The sequence below is a fragment of the Oryctolagus cuniculus genome, chromosome 1 (assembly GCF_964237555.1).
Source record: "Oryctolagus cuniculus chromosome 1, mOryCun1.1, whole genome shotgun sequence".
Taxonomy (NCBI): Eukaryota; Metazoa; Chordata; class Mammalia; order Lagomorpha; family Leporidae; genus Oryctolagus; species Oryctolagus cuniculus.
The window spans coordinates 128,591,299-128,610,993 of NC_091432.1; the positions used below are offsets into that span (position 1 = coordinate 128,591,299).

General features: G+C 40.9%; 2 protein-coding genes across 2 annotated transcripts in view; one reads left to right on the forward strand and one right to left on the reverse strand.

The window, feature by feature from the left end:
* LOC100345977 (beta-galactosidase-1-like protein 3) overlaps nucleotides 1–19,695 on the forward strand; it is a 70,883-nt gene that overhangs the window by 19,927 nt on the left and 31,261 nt on the right. Inside the window, exons 7-9 of the mRNA XM_008248356.3 lie at nucleotides 133–225; nucleotides 7,931–8,012; nucleotides 8,881–8,945. Of these exons, the coding sequence (XP_008246578.2) occupies nucleotides 133–225; nucleotides 7,931–8,012; nucleotides 8,881–8,945 (240 nt within the window). The remainder of the gene's footprint in view (nucleotides 1–132; nucleotides 226–7,930; nucleotides 8,013–8,880; nucleotides 8,946–19,695) is intronic.
* LOC138843704 (diphthamide biosynthesis protein 3) lies at nucleotides 17,592–18,280 on the reverse strand. The gene has a single exon (XM_070048414.1). It carries the CDS (start codon nucleotides 18,216–18,218, stop codon nucleotides 17,970–17,972), a length of 249 nt encoding a protein of 82 aa, XP_069904515.1. The 5' UTR covers nucleotides 18,219–18,280; the 3' UTR covers nucleotides 17,592–17,969.

Genomic DNA, 19,695 nt, shown 5'->3' on the forward strand with positions numbered 1-19,695 from the left:
AGGAGACAGGGGTCAGACTCTAAGGGGCATTGGGTCCAACTATCCAAACCAGATCTCCTCCAGTGATCCTAAAAACTTTCGCATTTGCCCCTGGTAGCCTCATTCTCAAACCCCCATGTGCTTGTCTTTCAGTTCCACCAGGGAGGCCCTGTCATTGCAGTGCAAGTGGAAAATGAATATGGTTCATTTAATAGGGATAAGCGGTACATGTCTTATCTTTACCAGGTAAGAATGCGTGGTGTGTATCCATATTTACCTGTTTCCTTCCTCAATCTATCTCTTTCCAGCATTTGTTTATGATTTCTTTCTGTACAGGTCACTTTGCATTAACAAGGTATTTAAGTTCAAGTTGAATTTCTCTGTAAATTGACAACATAGGATAATCAAGATGTACTTAACTTTTTGATGGGAGAAAGCATGGTTTAAAAATAATCTTTCATTTCTATTGTTATCTCTATCCAAATCCTATCCTTATATGACCCACTATTTTTATTTTTTAATTATTATTATTTTTTTTTTGACAGGCAGAGTGGACAGTGAGAGAGAGAGACAGAGAGAAAGGTCTTCCTTTGCTGTTGGTTCACCCTCCAATGGCCGCCGTGGCTGGTGTGCTGTGGCTGGCGCACCACGCTGATCCGATGGCAGGAGCCAGGTGCTTCTCCTGGTCTTCCATGCAGGTGCAGGGCCCAAGCACTTGGGCCATCATCCACTGCACTCCCTGGCCACAGCACTAATATTAAAGTTAGATATTGGTGAATGTAGATTTATAGTAAATAGTGTTTCAATGACATGACGATGATTGCTACTAGTTGGAAGTTTTTATCAGTGTTCATATCCCATCTTCTGATCTGTTTGCTCCTCCATTGAAAGATAGCTCAGCTCAGGCAATAATTTCCATCCTGTCTGCTGTCTTATCCAGTGGTACACCTCCTTATCTATGAATTTCCACATTCTGGGGCCATGAGGTTCCAGTCTCATTGGAGCCCTGATCAGGGTACGGGGCAGGATGAGGGGGCCTCACGATCCATTCTGACCCATCAGGTTGCCTTGTTAACTTAGCTCTGTGTGCAAGACGACCTTGGCTGAAAGGCTCAGATAGAATGGGGGTCAAGAAGAGGGGGGGAAGCACAGGGTGAGACTCCATGGAGGAGTTGGCTCCTGCCCACAGCTGTGCCTTGTGGTCTTGGACAAGGTCTGTGAGCAATTCCTCCCCCACACTTCTCTCAGGCTGGCACAAATGCTTCAACCAGTCAATTTGGCTACCATTATGTTTTGTTATTTATTATTTGCTACTTGACTACACTCCCAGACTCAAATATGTATAGCTAGAAGAATAGAAGAGATATACCAAGAGGAGAGCCTGGCTCTCTCATCATCCATCTGTTTCCTATACCTTTAGTAAATTTCATTTTTTGGGTAATCCTCCATATATATGTATATATAAATATAAATATATATATATATATACACACACACACACAATGGAATGTTTTTCAGCTATGAAAAACAATGAAGTTAATTTTCAGCCAAAACTATGCAATTGGGGAACATCATGTTGAGCACAATATGCCAGCCCCAGAAATACAAATGTTGCATGTTCTTCCTTATATGTGGGAGCTAAAATTTAAAAAATAAAAAATAAAGAGAAAGGAGAGCAATGTCTGTGTGTATCAGTATTGCTGTCAAGTATAGTTTTGTAAAACTTTGTTTATAACTTTGTCAAACCAGTGGTTAAGAACATTGTACTGCCAGTGCCACGGCTCAATAGGCTAATCCTCCGCCTAGCGGCGCTGGCACACCAGGTTCTAGTCCTGGTCGGGGCGCCAGATTCTGTCCCGGTTGCCCCTCTTCCAGGCCAGCTCTCTGCTATGGCCAGGGAGTGCAATGCAGGATGGCCCAAGTGCTTGGGCCCTGCACCCCATGGGAGACCAGGAGAAGCACCTGGCTCCTGCCTTCGGATCAGCGCAGTGCACCGGCCGCAGTGTGCTGGCTGCGGCGGCCATTGGAGGGTGAACCAACGGCAAAGGAAGACCTTTCTCTCTGTCTCTCTCTCTCACTGTCCACTCTGCCTGTAAAATAGAATAAAAAAAAGAACATTGTACTACCATAGTTCTAATGGTCTATGATTACTTTCAAATTTATGTATATTGCTGAAATGGTCATTTTCCTGTTCAATCATTGTTTATAGCTGTTGTCTATATTTCTACTAAACTAGGGTCTTCTTGCTTTTTACTTGCTAAACATATTATTCAGTGAAGTATTAAGCCTTTTTACTGTAATGTAAATTTAAAATATGTTATCTCAAAAACTAAAAAACAAAAAGAAAGAAAGGGAGGTGGATGGAGTGTGGGAGGTGATGGAGGAGGGGGAAGGAAGGAGGGAGGGAGAGAATATCACCATGTTCTTAGAATTGTATCTACAAGCAATATATTTTAAAAGATTTTGTTTATTTATTTGAGAGGTAGAGTTATAGACAGTGAGAGGAAGATACAGAGAGAAAGGTCTCCCTTCTGTTGGTTCACTCCCCAAATGGCCACAACAGCCAGAGCTGTGCTGATCTGAAGCCAGGAGCCAGGTGCTTCTTCCCAGTTTCCCATGTGGGTGCAGGGGCCCAAGGACTTGGGCCATCTTCTACTGCTTTCCTAGGCCACAGCAGAGAGCTGGATTGGAAGAGGAGCAGCCAGGACTAGAACCAGCGCTCATATGGGATGCTGGTGCCGCAGGCAGAGGATTAACCTACTGCGCCATGGTGCCGGCCACAACAAGCAATACTGAATCTGCGAAATGCTAGTTTAAATTGAAATAAAATACTACACACTCCACACCAAAAATAAAACTTGAGTGCATATAACAGTAGCCCTTTCCCTTCTCCAAGTTGTGGTAAGATTCCTTTCTCAGGGGTTCAGGCAGGACCTACTATTTGTGAAGCTGTTCTCTGTTCCTTTTTAGAGCCCATGGCTTCAGCCTCTCTCTTTAAGAATGAAATGTTTCCCACTTCTCTTTATTTCTGTTAATTATATCTTTCTTCAAGGTGTTCCCTGATAAATTATTGTCTTTTTCCCTGGAGAATTTAACCATGTGGTGTCAGAGCCCACACTCAGCTATTATTAGGGCCAAACTCCCCATGATTAACTCTTGGATGAGACAGACCCAGTGATTCTCCCAATTTTCTAAGTTGCAGATAGCCCTTGTATTAGTTGGCTTCCTACTCTGACAAGACCTACTTGTCGAGTAAGGAGGTTTATTTTGATTCATGGCTTTGGAGGGCACAGTCCAAGATCAGGCATGCCCCATTCATTCGGCTGTCTAATGAGACCAGTGCATCGTTATGGTCTCATGATGAGCCAGGGAGCAGAGAGTGGCTCAGTTCAACTCAGTCTGTTATAGCCTACTTCCCATGAGAGCTGGCTTCTTCATTCACCTCCCACTAATCCCACTTATTAGAAATCAGACTTGGATCAAATTTCCATGCTTTTAGTATCATGAACTTAAGGTTTTGAGATGTAACTGTATGAGGCCAGGAGACATAATATATCCAAGTAGTATCATTTCACCTCTGGCTCCCCCAAACTTAAGTCCTTACATAAAATATGTAATCCTCCCATCCCCAGTAGTTTCATAATCCTACCTCAGTTGAACATTAAGTTAGAAGACTGAAACTCAAGTCAGACTACTCCAGCTGCAAGACTCTAAAAATACAAGTTACATACTTCCAGAATACAATGGTGGGACAAGCACAGGCTGTATATTTCTGTTTCAGAAGGGGATAACAGGCAAGTAGAGAGGATTAATTGGACCACAGCAAGACTCAAACTCATGAGGACCAGTAATTATATTTCTGCTTCCAGAGAGGGCCTGAGGACTTGGGAAGCTGTGTCCTTATAGCTTTCTTGGTTATATCCCATGCTTTAGTTATCACCAGTTGAAGTCTTATGTTTGTTGCTCCACTAGCTGTTTCACTGGCGGACATCTCTGTGTCAGCTTCAATCCCACATTTCTTTTTTTTTGATTTTTTTTATTTAGTAAATATAAATTTCCAAAGTACAGTTTATGGATTACAATGGCTCCCCCCCCCATAATTTCCCTCCCACTCGCACCTCTCCCATATCCTGCTCCCTCTCCCATTCCATTCACATCAAGATTCATTTTCAATTATCTTTATATACAGAAGATCGATTTAGTATATATTAAGTAAAGATTTCATCAGTTTGCACCCACACAGAAACACAAAGTGTAAACTACTGTTTCGGTACTAGTCATGGCATTACTTCACATTGGACAACACATTAAGGACAGATCCCACATGAGAAGTAAGTACACAGTGACTCCTGTTGTTGACTTAACAATTTGTCAATCCCACATTTCTGCTTGGTATTGCCTCACTGTGGGTTCTCTGCTGTGGTTCTGTCCCTGTGATAGGTCTCTGCCTGAGCTCCCAGGTTGTCTGCGACATCCTTTAAAATAAATGAAAGATCTCTGTAAGTGAGATCCCAGTGGAAAGAATGGGCCATCAAAGAAGGAGGTACCTTTCTCTGAAGGGAGGAGAGAACTTCCGCTTTGAATATGGCCTTGTCTAAATATGATCAGAGTTGGTGAACTCAAGAGGCTTCCATAATCTTGGCAACTCATGACAAGAGCCTCGGGTGATTACTGACATCATAAATAAGAGTGTCAATTGTTAAATCAACAACAGGAGTCACTGTGCACTTACTCCCCATGTAGAATCTCTGTCCTTAATTTGTTTTACTATGTGAATTAATGGTAAAACTACTACTCAAACAGTACTCTATACTATGTGTGTCTGTGTGGGTGCAGTCTGTTGAAATCTTTACTTAGTATATACTAAGTTGATTTTCTGTATATAAAGATAATTGAAAATGAATCTTGATGCAGAATGGGATGGGAGAGGGAGTGGGAGATGGGATGGTTGTGGGTGGGAGGGAGGTTATGGGGGGAAAAGCCACTATAATCCAAAAGTTGTACTTTGGAAATTTATATTTATTAAATAAAAGTTGAAAAAAAAATAAAGGTGGAGGATTCCATGCATCCATAGTTCTGTTGGTCTTTGCCAACATGGAGGCTCTCTGAAGCTACAAGCTGATATCTGCAATTTTTTTTTTTTTGACAGGCAGAGTGGACAGTGAGAGAGAGAGACAGAGAGAAAGGTCTTCCTTTGCTGTTGGTTCATCCTCCAGTGGCCGCCGCGGCCGGTGCACTGTGGCTGGCGCACCGCATTGATCCGAAGGCAGGAGCCAGGTGCTTCTCCTGGTCTCCCATGGGGTGCAGGGCCCAAGCACTTGGACCATCCTCCACTGCCCTTCCGGGCCATAGCATAGAGCTGGCCTGGAAGAGGGGCAACCGGGACAGAATCTGGCACCCCGACTGGGACTAGAACCCGGTGTGCCGGCACCGCAAGGCGGAGGATTAGCCTAGTGAGCCGTGCCACCGGCCCAATATCTGCACTTTTCTGCGTAGGCATATGTTGCTGGTTGCTTTACCTTCTTCTTCTTCTTCTTTTTTTTTTAACTTTTATTTAATGAATATAAATTTCCAAAGTACGGCTTATTGATTACAATGGCTTCCCCCCCATAACGTCCCTCCCACCCACAACCCTCCCCTTTCCCACTCCCTCTCCCCTTCCATTCACATCAAGATTCATTTTCGATTCTCTTTATATACAGAAGATCAGTTTAGCATACATTAAGTAAAGATTTCAACAGTTTGCTCCCACACAGAAACATAAAGTGAAAAATAATAGATGATTTTTTAAATGATGATGAAATCAGATCAGAACTATTGTCATGTTTAATCCCAGTGAGAGTCAAGTTGGGAATTGATAATTTCTTTTTTTTTTTTTTTACAGAAGATCAGTTTAGTATACATTAAGTAAAGATTTCAAGTTTGCACCCCCATAGAAACACAAAGTGAAATATACTGTTTGAGTACTCATAGCATTAAATCTCAATGCACAGCACATTAAGGACAGAGATCCTACATGAGGAGTAAGTGCACCGTGACTCCTGTTGTTGACTTTACAAATTGACACTCCTGTTTATGGCATCAGTAATCTCCCTATGCACCAGTCATGAGTTTCCAAGGCTATGGAAGCCCCTTGAGTTCTCCGACTCTTATCTTGTTTAGACAAGGTCATAGTCAAAGTGGAGGTTCTCTCCTCCCTTCAGAGAAAGGTACCTCCTTCTTTGAAGACCTGTTCTTTCCACTGGGATCTCACTCACAGAGATCTTTCATTTAGGTTTTTTTTTTTTTTTTTTTTTCCCCCAGAGTGTCTTGGCTTTCCATGCCTGAAATACTCTCATGGGCTTTTCAGCCAGATCTGAATGCCTTAAGGGCTGATTCGGAGGCCAGAGTGCTGTTTAGGACATCCGCCATTCTATGAGTCTGCTGAGTATCTCGCTTCTCATGTTGGATCACTCTCCCCTTTATTTATTCTATCGGTTAGTATTAGCAGGTACTAGACTTGTTTATGTGCTCCCTTTGACTCTTAGTCCTTTCATTATGATCAATTGTGAACTGAAATTGATCACTTGGACTGCTTTACCTTCTTGAGGTGCTCACATCAGGTTCACTCCCATAGCTTCACTAGATAGTGGCCCATTAGGGGCTCTATGCAGAATCTCTAACTTTGCAGCACAGCTCTGCCTGGTTTTCCCATATTTCCTTTGGGTTCTTGGAGGAAGTGCCATGACCCCAGCACCTTGCATTCTGTATGCTTGCAATAGCAGCATGATGTGGGTGATGCTAAAGTCTTCCTCCAGGATAAGTTATGTCTGTACCCACTTGAAGCAGGACTACAGTAGCCTCAGAACACTTTGCTGGGAAAGAAGGGTGCACCAGGGCTCTTTCCTGAAAGGAATTTTCCCTGAAAGATCTTTGAAACAAATTTGCAAACGAAATCACCAATCTCCTCAACACCTGTGGGATCTTTCTCTCATTGCATTGCCTGTGATTCCTTTGCCCCCTCTCACCTGCGCTACTTTCTTTAGCAAGAGATTTCTTTACTGCAAAATCCGATCCAGAACATTCCTTCCTTTGCTCTTTCTCTGCATGAACAGTAAGATTTTCAAGTATTTCCACTCCAAGTGTTTCTGCTCATTTCTGCTTCTAATTCTCACAGTAATTTTCACTGATAGCAGCCAGGAAAATCAGTGGTGCAGCCTGAGTACCTTGCTGCCTTCAGTTCTCTCTGACCAAAACACCAGTGCGTCATTTTAAGGTTCAGCCTCCCACAAAATATCAGCACCTGGCACCTAGGAACAGACAATTTCTCAGCCACAGTATGAAAAGATTGCCTTTTAGTGCAATAAAAAAATCCCACGTTTCAAGATATAGTAATTATCCCACCCCTAAATATAAAATTTTCTGTACTGGTTTTTTATTAGTACAATGAAATACCTAAGACAAGCTACTTAAGAAGGAAGGAGTTTTTTCTTGGCTCATAGTTTTGGAAATCCGTATTTCAAGATCGCGAAGGCTATATTGCTTCAGTCATCTGGTGAAGGCTCAGGGCGGCAATGGCACAGAACATGTATTGGAAGGACCACATGGTGATCCAGGAAGCAAAGAGAGTGGCTGGGCCTAGCTAATGCTATTACACTAACCGTCTCCTGAGAAAGACTTCCCAAGGGCACACAACTCGTGATGTAAGGACCTATCCCTAGGTTCACCCCTTAGACACCATAATTGAATTAAATTTTAATCCTCTTGGTATCCTCCAAATTATGTCTTGGAGTTGAACTATCTGTGTGAGTTCAGGAGCCACATCCTCTTCAAATCACAGCAGCCACACTCTGAATTCTCTAGCTCATATCAGCCCATTTGAACCCAGCTGTGTAATTTCCCAATTTATTTGTATCTTCTTCTTCCCCTGGGAACAAGGTAAGGAGCTCATTTTGTTGAATTTTCTCAACAGGCTCTGGTGAAAAGAGGGATTGTGGAGCTGATCCTGACCTCTGATAACGAGAAGGAAGTGCTGCAAGGCTCCACTAAAGGAGGTACCAGTATAGCGTCATGTAAAGGGAGAACTAAGGCTCTTATCCAACTGATGCGAAGCTTGATCAGTCCAGCAGCTCTCTAGTGCCTCTGTTGTATGCTATGTGCCCACTGAAATGGACACCAGAGATACTGCAATAGATGAGGATCAAGGTTGTAGCTCAGAGTTCACTGTTGCAGCAGCACTATGGCTTCTCATTGCTGCTACCATTTTTAACAGAGCACAACAGAGCGCCTTGTCCCTAGTGCATTTTCACATCTTTCATGTTTTCTAATAGTCTTAGCTGTGGGCATGCTTAGCGTGCTGACCATCCCCACTAAGCTAGTGGGGAGACTGGAAGAGAGGTATATAAAGAACACTGCCTAGCAAAGCCCAAGGCTGGGAATCCTACAGTGTTGACATTCAGTACGTCCCAGAGAATGAAATAGCTGGACAATTCAGCACAGTATCAGAAGGTGACAATGATTAGGGAAATAGTCGATGTCTGAGCAGGCAGATGTGTCTAGAGGAACATCTGCCAGGTAGCACTTCTCAAAGGCCAACTGCTGCAGTGAAGTGCTGTTTTCCTTTTCAGTGGCCACTTCCCACAGTGGCGTAGTTCACAGGAGATCTGCATACAGTCTGGGTTCTAATCAAGTCATGGTCTCCTGGTCTGTTTCTCTGCACAAAATGTGCTGATGTTAACTGTCTTTCTCACTAAGATGAGTGTCCCTGCGAGTGTGTAGGGGGAAATGTCTACGAAGCAGTGGACGGTGGACTACAAGCAGTATCTCACTATACTTCTCCTCCAGTGTGCAGGCTTGTCCTCCACCCAGTCCCTGATGGCACTTTTAACAATGACTCAGCAGAACCCTTTATTCTCTCTCCAGCATTTGCCACTGTCAATCTGAAAGAAATTAAGAAGGATTCTTTTAATCAGCTTCATCAAGTGCAGGTAAGTCATTTAAGAAAAGAGTGGTGTACTTTTCCTGTCCTGATCCCCCCCAGCACGTGCATCGTGTTCAGTGAAAACAGAAAGCTTGGAATGAAGACTGCAGCTCTTCACCCTGGGCTTCTACTGTGTTCTTAGTCATGTTGGGAGTGTGTTTTACTTTTGGGGGATGAAGAGGAAGTTCCGCTCCTGGATTGCAGTGTGGAAAATATGTGGGGAGGGAATGGGGCTTATTTGAAGTCAAGATGAGAGAGAGATGATTATCTTTTTCCTGTGTGAGCACAGGGCTCAGAAATGTTTAATACTTAATGTCTGGTAAATTTCACCAGGGAAAATATGGATCTGAACTTTTTTTTAAAGATTTTTTAAAATAGAATTTTAATTTTGCTAGTATGTTCGGGGTACTACAGACTGTATCTTCTTGACTCTGTTTCAGTAGTTTGTGTTTTTCAAGGGCTTATTCTATTCATTCTATTTTATTTCATTTTTGAACATAATATAACAGAAAACATGTAATACCTGTCTTTATATCATCTCTGATTTGTTTTACAAAACATACTGGTTTCCAATTCCACCCATTTTAAAATTGCAAATATTAGGATTTCTTTTTTTTTTTGGCAGAGTAATATGTCTTCATATATATATATATATATATCACATTTATCCACTGATGGACATCTTGGCTGATTCTAAAATATCTTCACTGTTGTGAATTGTTCTGCAATAAGCATGAGGGCACAGGCATCTCTTTCATACAGAGCCTTCATTTCCTTGGGATATGGTCCCAGAAGTGGAAAAGCTGGGTCATCTGATACTTCTATTTTTTTTTTTGGGGGGGGGGACTTCCAAAATGGCTGCACTAATTTGCCTTCTCACCAACAGTGTGTTAGCATCCCATTTTCTCCAGAACGTCATCAGATTTTTTTGTCTTTCTAACTGGAGTGAGATGATGCTTCATTGTGGTTTTTATTTGCTTTTCCTTGACAGATAGCAATACCAGGATTTTTTTATTTGTTTATTGGCATGTTTTTCTTCTTTTTGAAAAAAAAAAAAAAGTCTTTTTAAATCCTTTGCTCAATTTTGAACTGGTAGTTTTTTTTTTTTTTAAATTTTGAGACCCTTATATGAGTATTAACATTTTATCATATGCTTGTTTTCAAATACTTTCTCCCATTCTTTTAGTTTTCTCTTCACTTTGTTGATTGTTTCCTTTGGTTGCAGAAGCTCCTTGGTCTGATAAAATCCCAAATGTGTATTTTTGCTTTTATTTTTCATGCTCTTGTGGTCTTAGAAAACAGTCATTGCCTATGCCAATGTGCTAAAGCATTTCCCTCATCTTCTTTTTTTAAAGATTTATTTACTTATTTATTTGAAAAGCAGAGGTAGAAAGAGAGGCAGAGGCAGAGGCAGAGAGAGAGAGAAAGAGAGAGAGAGAGAGAGAGAGAGAGAGAGAGAGAGATCTTCCATCTGTTGGTTCACTTCCCAGATGGCCTCAATGGCCAGCACTGGGCCGATCCAAAGCCAGGAGCCAGGAGCCAGGAGCTTCTTCTGGGTCTCCCATGTGGGTGCAAGGATCCAAGGACTTGGGCCATCTTCCACTGCTTTCCCAGGTGCATTAGCAGGGAGCTGGATTGGAAGTGGAGCAGCCAGGAATTGAACTGGTGCCCTTTGCCCATATAGAATGCCAGCACTTCAGGCTGCAGCTTTACCTGCTACACTTCAGTGCCGTCCCTCCCCCCAGTTTTCTTCTTGTGGTTTCAAAGTTTCAAGTCTTATATTTAAATCTGATTCATTTTTAGTTGATTCTATACAGGGTAAGAGGTAGAGGTCTCATTTCAGACTTCTGATGTGTAAATCCACTTTTCTAAGCAGCATTTATTGAAGAGATTATCCTTCAAGGAAGTAATTTTGACCTTTTGTTGAAGATAAGTTGGTTGTTTCTGTGTGAATTTATTTCTTGGGTTTCTATTAGGTTCTATAGGTATGTTTATCTAGTTTCATGTGAGTATTATATTTTTGGTTACAATATTCCTGTAATATATCTTCAAATCTGGGATTGTGATAGTTCCGGCTTTGTTTTTATTCAAGATGGCTTTGTCCATTCTAGATATTTTGTATTTCTGTATGAATTTTAGGATTGATCATTCTTTTTTTTTTAAGATTTTATTTATTTATTTAAGAGGTAGAGTTATAGACAGTGAGAGGGAATGACAGAGAGAAAGATCTTCCTTCTGTTGGTTCACTCCTCAAATGGCCACAATGGCTGGAGCTGCGCTGATCTGAAGCCAGGAACCAGGTGCTACTTCCAGGTCTCCCACACGAGTGCAGGGACCCAAGCACTTTGCAGGCCATAGCAGAGAGCTGAATTGGAAATGGAACAGCTGGGACAAGAACTGGCACTGATTATGGGATGCTGGCACTGCAGGCAGAGGATTAACCTACTGTGCCATGGCGCCGATCCCCAGATCACTTTTTTTTTTTTTTTTGACAGGCAGAGTTAGAGACAGAGAGAGAGAGAGAGACAGAGAGAGAGAGTTATAGACAGTGAGAGAGAGACAGAGAGAAAAGTTGGTTCACTCTCCTAATGGCCGCTATGGCCGGCACCGCACCAAACCGAAGCCAGGAGCCTGGTGCTTCCTCCCAGTCTCCCATGCAGGTGCAGGGACCCAAGCACTTGGGCCATCCTCCGCTGCCTTCCTGGGCCATAGCAGAGAGTTGGACTGGAAGAGGAGCAACCGAGACCAGTACCTGGCGCCCCGACCGGGACTAGAACCCGGGGTGCCAGCACCGCAGGTGGAGGATTAGCCAAGTGAGCCATGGCGTAGGCCCCCAGATCATTCTAATTCTGTGAAGAATGTCATTGGTATTTTCATGGATGATTGCATTGAGTCTATAAATAATTTTGGGTAATATGGACATTTTTATATTTTTATTTTTATTTTTTTATATTTTATTTTATTTAATGAATATAAATTTCCAAAGTACAGCTTATGGATTACAATGGCTTCCCCCCCAATAACTTCCCTCCCACCCACAACACTCCCCTCTCCCACTCTCTCTCCCCTTCCATTCACATCAAGATTAATTTTCAATTATCTTTATATACAGAAGATCAATTTAGCATATGTTAAGTAAAGATTTCCACAGTTTACACCCACACAGAAACACAAAGTGTAAAATACTATTTGAGTACTAGTTATAGCACTAATTAAACACCTAAGAGTAATTGTGTATTAATTACAGAGTTGAACCAATAGTTTTAAGTAGAACATAAAAAATACTAAAAGAGTAAAGTATTAAGTTCTTTTTCTTTTCTTTTTTTTGTTTGTTAGTTATATAGTTATTTTATTTTTTTATTTAATAAATGTGAATTTACAAAGTGAACTTTTGTATTGTTGTGGCTTCCCCCCCGAAACCTCCCTCCCTCCCGTGGCCCTCCCCTCTCCCACTCCCTCTCCCATCCTGCCCTTCATCGAGTTTCATTTTCAATTACCTTCATATACAGAAGATCAACTTAGTATACACTAAGCAAGGATTTCAACAGGCTGCACTCACACAACCGCACAAGGTATAGGGTATTGTTCGACTAGTAGTGTTGTTTTTAAGTTTCATAGTAGAACACATTAAGGACAGAGATCCTACGTGGGGAGCATGTACACAGTGACTCCTGTTGTTGATTTAACAATTGGCACTCTTATTTATGATGTCAGCAATCACCCGAGACTCTCGCTATGAGTTGTCTAGGCTATGGAAGCCCCTTGAGTTCACCGACTCTGAACTTGTTTGGTCAAGGCTGTATCACAGTGGAGGTTCCTTCCTCCCTTCAGAGAAAGGTGCCTCCCTCCTTGATGGCCTGTTCCTTCTGCTGGGATCTTGTTCACCAGGATCTTTCATTTAGATTGCTTTTTGAATATGGACATTTTTATAATATGTATTCTTATTATATTTATTCTTACAACCCATGAACATGAGAAGTCTTTCCATTTATTTCTTCTTCATCAATTTTAAACATTAGTGTTATTTAATTTTTATTGTAGAGGTCTCTCACATCTCTGGTTAAATTTATCCCAAGGCATCAAATCTCTTGTGGATGAGGTTTCTCTTGCAAGTAGTTTATTACTGAGATTGTTGTTCAGGTATAAAATACTACTTATTTATGTGTATTATTTTATATCCTGCAAATCTGCTGAATTTGCTTATTCATTTTAATGTTCTCTTTGTGGAATCTTGATTTTTCCATGTATGGAATCATAACATCTGCAAACAGGGATAATTTGATCTCTTCCATTTTCATTTGTATGTATTTTACCTAATGGCTCTGGCTGAGTTTCCAGAACTGTATTAAATAATAGCAGTGAGAGTGGAATCTATTAGTTCCAGATCTTGGGGGGCGGGGGGTGCTTTCAACTTTCGCTCATCCAACGCCGTCTTGTCTGTGGGTTTGTCATACAAAGGCTTTCGTGTGTTCAGGTATGTTTCTTCTACAACTAGTTTATTTAATACGTTTTTTTAACCATAAATAAATGCTTTATTTTGTTAAATTTTTATCCACATCTATTAAGATAATCATATCACTTTTGTCCGTCATTGTGTTGATGTGATATATTAGGTTTACTGAGCTGTGTATTGAACCATCCCTACGTCTCCGGCATAAATCCAACACAGTGTGATCTTTTTGATGTGCTGTTGGACTCTGTTTGATACAGTATTTTGTTGAGAATTTTTCATCTGTGTTCCTCAGTACAGTTTTCTTTTTTGCTTCGTGCTTGTCTGATTTGGATCAAGATAGAATGAATTTGGAGGGGTTCCCTTCATTTCAGGTTTGGGAGTAGTTTGAGAATAATTGGTATTAGTTTTTTCTTAAAAGTTCAATAGACTTCAGCACTGAACCATCTGGTTCTGGGTTTTTCTTTTCAGGAGACTCTTTATTATTACTGATTCATTCTTGTCACTAGTTGATTTTTCAGGTTTTCTAAGTTTTTATTCATTTTTAGTAAGATAGGTATTTCCAGAAGCCTATCCATTTCTTTTAAATTCTCCAAATTATTGGCCTGTAATAGTTTATAATAGCTTCTATTGAGTTTTATTTTGAAGTGTCATTTTTAATATTTACTCCCTTTTCTACTCTTACTGATTTGAGTCTTCTCTCTTTTCTTAATCAAGCTAACAATTTGACAATTTTGTTTATATTTTCACAGAACCAATTTTCAGTTTCTTGATCCTTTGTATTGATTTTAATATTATTTCATTTTTTGGACAAAGGTGTTTTTTGCTGAAAATTTCCTCTTAGTATTGCTTTTGCTATATCATATATGTTTTTGTATTTGTGATTGAACTTCTATTATTTATTAATCTATTTTTTTAACTTTTATTTAATGAATATAAATTTCCAAAGTACAGCTTATGGATTATGGTGGCTTCCCAGCCCATAACTTCCCTCCCACATGCAACCCTCCCCTTTCCTGCTCCCTCTCCCCTTCCATTCACATCAATGTTCATATTCAATTCTCTTTATACACAGAAGATCAGTTTAGTATACATTAAGTAAAGATTTCAACAGTTTGTACCCACATAGAAACACAAAGTGAAAAATACTGTTTGAGTACTAGTTATAGCATTAAATCTCAATGTACAGCACACTAAGGACAAAGATCCTACATGAGGAGTAAGTGCACAGTAACTCCTGTTGTTGACTTAACAAATTGACACTCCTGTTTATGGCATCAGTAATCTCCCTATGCTCCAGTCATGAGTTGCCAAGGCTATGGAAGTCTTTTGAGTTCACCGACTCTGATCATATTTAGACAAGGTCATAGTCAAAGTGGAAGTTCTCTCCTCCCTTCAGAGAAAGGTACCTCCTCCTTTGATGACCTGTTTTTTCCACCAGAATCTCATTCACAGAGGTCTTTCATTTAGGTCATTTTTTTTTTTTTGCCAGAGTGTCTTGGCTTTCCATGCCTGAAATACTCTCATGGGCTTTTCAGCCAGATCCGAATGCCTTTAGGGCTGATTCTGGGGCCAGAATGCAGTTTAAGACATCTGCCATTCTATGAGTGCTGTGTAACCCACTTCCCATATTGGATCATTCTCTCCTTTTTTTGTTCTATCAGTTAGTATTTGCAGACACTAGTCTTGATTCTTAGTCTTATCATTATGATCAATTGTGAATGGAAATTGATCACTTGGACTAGTGAGATGGCATTGGTACATGTCACCTTGATGGAATTAAATTGGAATCCCCTGGTATGTTTCTAACTCTACTGTTTGGGGCAAGTCAGCTTGAGCATGTCCCAAATTGTACATCCCTTCCCTCTCTTATTCCCACTCTTATATTTAACAGGGATCACTTTTCAGTTAAGTTTCAGCACTTAAGAATAACTGTGTATCAATTACAGAATTAAACCAATAGTATTAAGTAGAACAGACAAAATAAAATACTAAGAGGGATAACGTATTAAGTTGTTCATCAACAGTCAGGGCAATGGCTGATCAAGTCACCGTTTCTCATAGTGTCCATTTAACTTCAACAGGTTTCCTTTTTGGTGCTCAGTCAGTTGTCACAGATCAGGGAGAATATATGGTATTTGTCCCTTTGGGACTGGCTTATTTCACTCAGCATGATGTGTTCCAGATTCCTCCATTTTGTTGCAAATGACTGGATTTCATTGTTTTTTACTGCTGTATAGTATTCTATAGAGTACATATCCCATAATTTCTTTATCCAGTCTACTGTTTTTTTTTTTTTTTTTTTTTTTTTTTTTTTTTTTTTTGAGCTATATGACTTTATTTTACAGGCCAATAGAATTTATCCTAGTAATAAATATCAGTACAGTTAGGACCAGGGTTGGGTGCTTTCCAAGAAAAATGCTTCTCAATGTATATACAAAAGTGTATATAAAATCCTTTAAGTCATTGATCTTATAAATTTACACTGAAAAGTGTGGTAATACCAAGCTACCAGAGTGGAGTGCCCTCCATAATTCATGATTTCGTTTCTTTATAAAAGGTCTCCATTGCCATTTCAGTTTCTGCAAACTAGCAAGCCTGAGACTGGCTGCTGAGAAAGGACCCGATCCAGGCCCCTAATTGTACAGATGCGAATCCACCAGCCTTGCCAGACTACGAAGCAGCTAAGAGGTGGAGCCGCGATCACTAACCAGTTCTGAGGTGCTCCAGAAATGTCTGTTGGGCTAAACAAGGCACACACACCACACGGGCCTCGAGCCACACTGAGTGTAACTTTCTGCTACACACAGGATTAATTCCCATGGGGTCTTTGGTCATCCACAAAATGGATGTTTCCGCTGCTTCAGAAACGAGATCATCCCAGTTACTGCAGTGGGTCCCTGAACACAGGCTGCCAGTGCTGTTCGTTTCTCTCCAACTGGGATGTTTGGACTTGGGCACCTTTTCTTTCTGTTCTTTTACGCTCCAAAGAGCTACATCAGAGGTATCTGTTCTGTGCAATTCATCAACAGTTATCAGGTTAACAGCGACTACACAACCATCAACAGGAGCATGGCATAGTTCCTTTCTCTCTGCAGCTCGTTCCCACCAGAGATGGCACGTATCTTCTGCTGGTCATCTGAGCAGTCACTGTTTTCTTTGCAAAGCAGTGTAGACGACTTCCAGGGTGTCTGTGTCCTAAACGGCAATGCAGTCTCTCACCACACCAAGAACATGCCGTCTAACGTACCAGGCACTCACAGCATCCATTTCTGGTGCTTTAGTTAAGTCTTGGCCTAAAGGTTGTACACAGCCACCCTGCTGCCAGGGAAAAACTGGCCACTCCAATTAGTGTGTGCAGCACATGTACCAACCAGTAAAACACGCACATTCTAGCAAGCTGTTTTTGTAACTGCACAAGTCACTTCCAAAACCACCTGCCAGGAATTTTTAATATTGTATTTATAAAGCTGGAATATATTTATATCAAGGGAATTTTCTAATTTCTAGGTGATCCTAATTTCTTGCTACTCTCAGCACAGACTGACAGCTTATCTTTACACAGTTCTTTTCTCCCAGCAATAGTTCCCTGCTGAAGCGCATGTCTGGTCTGCTTGCGTGTCACACAGGCTAACCTGAGGTGCCTGTGCAAGCTTATCTGTTTGCACCAGGCCTTCCATTTCCAAATTCAGGCTCTGTCGCAGGCTTTCCCTTCCAGTAGCAGTGAGCTGACACTGTGATACACTGAAATGACTGCAGCCAGCCATGAAGACATCAACCCCACCCACACCCAAAACACAATCACATCAGCCCTATCTAAAATTCACACAAAAACCCAGATCTAAGAGTATCTGCTCTGATCTGGCAAAAATCGTTTTAGCATTTCACTACTAGGTTGGCATGTTCTGCTTTCCTCATTCTATTACCAATGTCCCTTCCTTTAGGGGCTTTTGTTTTTGTTGTCTTTTCAAGGAACATGTAGAATGTAAGGAAACTCCAAATCGTCTGACGATTTCACTTTGGAATTCTCTTTTAGCTCTAGAGAAATTATGAAGAAACTCTGTGCATAAAGTGCAACAAAAAAGCAGGCTGATCAGAGTGTGAACGCAGTAACAATGGCAACAGAGGAGATGGGCTGGACGTGTGATCCAGCATGCTGACAGGAAAAATGAATTTTCTTAAATTTAGAACAGCAGATTGATGTCAAATTTCAAAGGAAGGGCTAATTTTAATTCTCTTAATAGCCACATCAAAAATACAGTCCCCTTTTTTCAGGGAATGCTAATGAATGAGGTAGCTGACAGTTATCAGGCTTCACATATAAAAATGATAAAACTGAGGGAAAGAAAGCACTGATTTGAAATTATCTTCCCTGAAATCCAGATGGACAATTAAGAATACTTCCAATTCAGGGTTCTCACACGAAATCCAGCTATGTCATGCTGCGGACTGGCTCTTTATTTGACGGCGAAGTCAGCACTAGGAAAGAATCCCTGTCCAGGAGCGCTTGTGTTTTGTGCGTCTGATGTTTCCATCGTGGCTCTGGCCCAGCTCTCAGGGTTTGCTTTCCTGAAGGCTTCATTAGCATTTAACCAATTCTTTGTTGGTTGATGGGGCTGGGACTGTTTCTCCACACATAAACTGATCTTTGTCATAAATCACTTTTATAATGAGAGAGCAGCTAGGGCACGTTGCCACGTCTTCCCCATTCTCCAGATCTTCCTTGGTGATGGAGAAGTTATCCCCACAAGGGCAGGGATAGAAATACGTCTCCGAGTCCTCATCATATTGGAAGTCCTCGATCTCCACTTCGTCGTGAAACACCGCCATGGTCACTGGGGCCGGCAAACAACTACTTCATGACCAGTCCGAAACCACTTCCGTCTGACTTCTGGATCCAGTCTACTGTTGATGGGCATTTAGGTTGATTCCAGGTCTTAGCTACTGTGAATTGAGCTGCAATAAACATTAAGGTGCAGACCGCTTTTTTGTTTGCCAATTTAATTTCCTTTGGGTAAATTCCAAGGAGTGGGATGGCTGGGTTGAATGATAGGTTTATATTCAGGTTTCTGAGGAATCTCCAGACTGACTTCCATAGTGGCTTGACCAATTTGCATTCCCACCAACAGTGGGTTAGTGTCCCTTTTTCCCCACATCCTCGCCAGCATCTGTTGTTGGTAGATTTCTGAATGTGAGCCATTCTAACTGGGGTGAGGTGAAACCTCATTATGGTTTTGATTTGCATTTCTCTGATTGCTAGTGATCTTGAACATTTTTTCATGTGTCTGTTGGCCATTTGGATTTCCTCTTTTGAAAAATGTCTATTGAGGTCCTTGTCCCATCTCTTAAGTGGGTTGTTTGTTTTATTGTTTTGGAGTTTCTTGATCTCTTTGTAGATTCTGGTTATTAACCCTTTATCTGTTGCATAGTTTGCAAATATTTTTTCCCATTCTGACGGTTGTCTCTTCACTCTCCTGACTTCCTTTTGAAGTACAGAAACTTCTCAATTTGATTCAATCCCAATAGTTAATTTTGGCTTCGTATTAATACTATTATATTGGGGTAGTCGGGACTTGAACTGGAGCCCTTATGGAATGCTGGCACTGTCATCGGCGGCTTTACCTGTTATGTCACAGCGCCAGAACCTATATGATCTTTTTAATACTTAATCCTATCCCTATGATCACTTTAACACTTACAGTGCTTTTTTTTAAACCACCCCACATGTGGGGATTTGGCATCACATGGCAAATTTCTAAACTGTACCCTAAGAAGTAAGTCAGTAGGAATGTTTGCAGAACTATACAGCTTTATAGTTACAAGTTTCGTATATTTCATACTTACAACTTTAGGAACATGGTGATTCTTCCCATCCTGCCTGCCCTCCCACCCACATTCCCACCCCATTTCCTCTTCTCTCTCTTTTTCCACTCACATTTTTTTACTAAGATCTATTTTCAATTAAATGTATACATATGATTAACTCTATGTTAAGTAAGGAGTTCAATAAATAGTATGAATGAAAAAAATTGTTCCTCAACAGTCAAGACAAGGGTTGTTCAAAGTCATTGCTTCTCAAAGTGTCAATTTCACTTCTACACAATGCCTTTAAGTGCTCTATTAGTTATAACAGGTCAGGGAGAACATATGATATTTGTCCCTTTGGGACTGACTTATTTCACTAAGTATGATATTTTCCAGTTTCATCCATTTTGTTGCCATTGACAGGAGTGATTTCATTTTTTTTTTACCACTTATAGTATTCCATGGTGTCCATATCTCATAATTCCTTTTTCCAGTCTTCAGC

Coding starts and splice junctions, on each gene's coding strand:
- LOC138843704 (XM_070048414.1), bottom strand. CDS start 18,218: ATGGCGGTGTTTCACGACGAAGTGGAGATCGAGGACTTCCAATATGAT.